Source organism: Agrilus planipennis, unplaced genomic scaffold (assembly GCF_000699045.2).
Source record: "Agrilus planipennis isolate EAB-ADULT unplaced genomic scaffold, Apla_2.0 scaffold242, whole genome shotgun sequence".
In the NCBI taxonomy this organism is placed as follows: Eukaryota; Metazoa; Arthropoda; class Insecta; order Coleoptera; family Buprestidae; genus Agrilus; species Agrilus planipennis.
In genome coordinates, this window is record NW_020439006.1 from 1 (window position 1) to 4,700 (window position 4,700).

General features: G+C 35.1%; 1 protein-coding gene across 1 annotated transcript in view; it reads left to right on the forward strand.

Moving 5' to 3' along the window:
• Positions 1 to 1,947: 1,947 nt before the first annotated feature.
• LOC108741234 (synaptic vesicular amine transporter) overlaps positions 1,948 to 4,700 on the forward strand; it is a gene marked incomplete at its 5' end in the record, with an annotated part of 7,182 nt that continues 4,429 nt past the window's right edge. Inside the window, 3 exons of the mRNA XM_018475953.2 lie at positions 1,948 to 2,290; positions 2,352 to 2,453; positions 2,531 to 2,757. Of these exons, the coding sequence (XP_018331455.1) occupies positions 1,948 to 2,290; positions 2,352 to 2,453; positions 2,531 to 2,757 (672 nt within the window). The remainder of the gene's footprint in view (positions 2,291 to 2,351; positions 2,454 to 2,530; positions 2,758 to 4,700) is intronic.

A 4,700-nucleotide genomic window follows, 5' to 3' on the forward strand; every position in this document is an offset into this window, starting at 1 on the left:
ATTTTTTTTGGTCCATGAAATTATACCGTAACAAAAAAAAAATCGGTTTTTAGCGATTTTTGAAATCTTAAAAAACTTGGAGCGACATTTTAATTTTTTTTTTTTGAGCTGTCCTTTGGAAGGGGCTCTTAAGACATCGAAAACCAACATTTTTTCACTCGAAATAGAAAAAACATATTGTCGGTTTTTTGGGAACACCCTAATAAATATATTTCACCACTTAAAAAACGTGCAAAGAAAGTATGTTAAGTTTTGTGATAAAAAAAAGACGCAATGATACATATGTGTGTATCTAAAGTCCAATTACACATTTGTTGATTAATTTTCCTTAATTACCTGCCTCACAGTTTTGCGTTAAATTTTGTTTAAGTGAACGTAACCACCGAATTATAATTTTCCTAAACTAACAATTTCTATATTTTAATTGACAATACGGTTCGTTAAAATTGTGAAATAAGTACATTACTTAGTTATTAATTAAAAATGTGTTACTTGTATATCTACACTAGTAATTTTGTTATATAACAGTTACAAATGCGTTTTAAATATATTGTTACGCATTTGGTTGAAATTATTATTCTAGCTATATAATTATAAATAAAGTAGGTACGTGCGGCAAATAGCTTTTTGAATAAGAAAAAATCTACATGCTTTTTTTAAATATACCTTAATGGAAAAGAAAGCTTAATTTTGATTAAAAATAATACATAATTAATTCGGTTTCATGTAATAGGTATATCCCAGTAAACGATTTCGTTATGTAACACATTTTTTTAGAAGAAAGTATGAGATAGACGTATGAAAATTAATTTTGTAGGTACTAGCGTATACATGGAGAAAACTAAACTTTTATGACAACGTAAGAATTATAATTTTCGATTGTAAATTTGCTGTAGAAATAGTACGTAACTTGTAATAATCTCAATTTTGATATGTTTCTTTAAAAATTATTTCAAGTTTCTTTATTATTACAATTTAATTTGTAATATCAACTAAAATACCTGATGAATTTATTTCTGTCGCGATTTTATTTTTACAAATACAGATCCAAATTGTAATTTTTATTATTTTCGCTCAGGAATCAACAGACTAGTTGGGATAAATTGTAAATATCGCTTTAATATTTAGATAAATTTTCGTTTTTCATTTTCTCCGTGTACATAACTATATACAAAATACGTCATAATTAATCCAAAGGTTTATCAAGAGAACATCCCCAAAACCATACAAATNGTATTGGTCAGGGCCGGCCTTAAGTGGGACTCTCGTAAAAAGTATTGGATTCGAATGGATGCTTTTTGGTATAGCAATTTTGAATTTTATGTACGCCCCAATGCTAATGAGTTTGAAAAGTCCACCAACAAAAGAAGAAAAAAAGGTAACAAACAAAATAATAAAATTATTATCCGAGACGTAATATAAGTAAATGTATGTCGTAGAATTTGCTACATGGGGGTGAAAAATCGTCAGTGCGCTATGTGACATACCAGAACGAAGATGATACCGAGTGATTTCCTAACTTTACCGACACATATATTTAAACAAAATCATATATAACCCACCACCAATATACTAACCGTTCTAATAGGTGCAATATTATATTTACCATGATATATTATATATTACATGTAAACGATGAAGACTCGTTAAAATAAATTTCACGGTCAGAACAAAAATTATAAATTCGGAGGGTCCTCGTCAGAGACCGTTGTGAATGGCTGCACTTCAGTCTGTTCCCTCGAAGAGGGAGACGAGGCAATAAGATGCCTTCCCCTTTTCGACCTCTAACCCCTCATGATGTTATTGCAATTAAGTCAAGAGTCTTCATCCCCCCCTCCAATTGTCGGTCAATGGATGCTATTTACTCATTATATACTTACCTAGGTATCTAAAATCAGCCACTTCTTCTAATTTTTCGTCTCCTATCTTTATATTTGCTCTTTCCCTACTTTTTCTTCCCTTGCATACCAGTATTTTAGTTTTAATGGATATAGGAGGATTAAACTTTCCAACTTCTTTTTAGTTTTCGCTTTTGGTCGGAGTTACAGTGTTTTATTTTTGGCAAGAGCTCTACAGGGTATCGGCTCGTCATGCTCGAGCGTGTCTGGTATGGGAATGTTAGCGGAAAGGTATCCGGACGATAAAGAAAGAGGTAACGCCATGGGCATAGCCCTAGGGGGCTTAGCCCTTGGGGTCCTTGTGGGGCCACCTTTTGGGGGTTTCATGTACGAATTTGTCGGAAAATCCGCCCCTTTCTTAGTACTCAGCGTTCTAGCACTCGGAGATGGACGTAAGGTTTAAAAACAATCGAACAAGAACACCCTGAATGTAACAAAAGCTATTACTTTTAGTACTGCAATTGTTAATGTTACAACCAGCCGTAACTCTACAAGAGGTCGAGGCACCATCTTTGAAAGCCCTAGTTAGCGACCCTTATATATTGATCGCTGCAGGTACGCATATAATAGCAAATAATTGCTTCAAGAAACTACTGAATGTTGATTTTCTTTTGTTTTTTTTTTTTTTCAAGGGGCAATAACATTTGCTAACACCGGTATAGCAATGTTGGAACCCTCTCTGCCGATATGGATGATGGATACAATGGGTGCCGAAAGATGGAAGCAAGGGGTGACATTTCTACCTGCCAGCATTTCATATTTAATCGGGACAAATCTTTTCGGTGCCCTAGGGCATAGGATGGGTCGCTGGCTGGCGGCTCTTTTGGGCCTAGTAATTATTGGAATATGCCTAATATGTGTAAGTGTTTTCTGATTCCTAAACATTTTTATTGTACAAAATAATTCGAAGTGGCCTGTATTCTGTCGAGACTGCCAGACGCGGATCGCGATTTCGATCTTTTTGGATCTCATCAGCGCGTCGCAGGCAGCTCCGACAGAACACAGNCTTTCCGGCACGATTTTGTCACAAAATACATAAAATAAATCAAACATAAAAAAGCGCACCTGAAATTACTAGAAGATGTAGAGCATTTCCAAGTCGCTGACTAGTGGTGGTTATGTAAAAAAGTACGTAGAATCCGATGGTACCATCAGATTTCGAGTGCGATGCCATGAAGACACTTTCCGGCACGATTTTGTCAGAAAATACATGAAATAAATCAAACATAAAAAAGCGCACCTGAAATTACTAAAAGATGGAGAGTATTTCCAAGTCGCTGACCAGTTGCGGTTATGTAAAAAAGTACGTAGAATCCGATGGTACCATCGGTTTTCGAGTGCGGTGCCAAATACCCTTTCCGGCACGATTGTGTCAGAGTATACATAAAATAAATTAATGATAATTAGTTTTCGAGTGCGATGTGGTGTGAGTACTCTCCGACATTACTTTTGATTAAAATTTTGGTATTTGGAATCTCTTTCGCACATTGTGTTTTAATCGATGAGCTGGGTATGTTATACTGTTTTTGATTAGAGCCTAGGTTACACCAAAAACAAAAAGCCCTAATAATACATTGCCAATTAGTTGCTAGTAGTTTTAATACTGAAACATATGAAATGAAATTTTACCTACGAGAAAGCGCTCTACAATAATAAAAATGACATTTGAATCCAAACTTACTTTCTGATTGCAAATCTCTCGAACAGGAGGATTTACATTGTCCCGCCTGCATTAAAATCCTTATAAGTAGTTTAATATTTGAAATGGAAATTGAGAAAAGGAATTGTCCTTTATAATGCTCAGAACAAAAAAATTCAATTACAGTCCTTCGACAATAAAATGAAGGAATGAAAAAAAAGAAAGAAAAAGAAAGGAAAAGGATATATCGCGGAAGCACTTTACGGTCTCCGATGGATCTCCTTTTGATCGAAGAAGAATTAAGAATTAACTGCAGCAAAGTCCCTGGGGACTCCATAGAACCGTAAAGTCGAGGGAGAGAACAATAATCTTAAAAAAAAGAGAGTAGGATGAGTTGAATCAAGGTTTCCATTGTTAATGAAATGGGTTGAAAAAATCTGGGGGATTTTTTTCGCAGCGACGGTACGCCTGTTGTCCGTCAATAATGCGTGTTAAAAAAAAAGTGGACCACTACCGAATTTAATACGTCTCTTTTACGACGGAATGGCAATAAAATTATTTCGAAAATCTTACCAATACAAAGCCCAAAAGGCCGTTATAACTTCTACGAAACGTGTCAAACCCTGATGGGTTATAAAAATAAGATTATATAAATGTTATTTTGGATTGACGAATAAAAACAAAAAAGGAGAAATCCGAAACAACAACAGCATTGTTTAAATTGTTTTAGAGAATGATAGCGTATCACTATGTACAAAAAAGTGACAAAAGTGGACAAAGGAATAAAAATTTCCGACGCCCTTGTTGCACCATCGGACTCATTACCAGGGTATAGTCGTTAAATCAGCCTATAAAATTTAAAAAGTTCATTAATGGATATCATCATCATCATCATATCGTCGTCAGTCCTAAGACTGGTTGGACACGTACCTCTACTCTTTCCTATCCTGAGCTAAACTTCGCATTTCCCTAAAACTAGAACAGCCCACATCCATTAACTATTTGAGAACAGTAATCTAATCTAGGTCTACCTCTACCCCTCCTAACTCCTGTCTCTGCCTCTAATATGTCTCTGACTAGACCTTCATGCCTGAGAAGGTGTCCTACCAACCTATCTCGCCTATTTTTTATTGACTTCCATAGAGTCCTCTGTTCTCCTATTC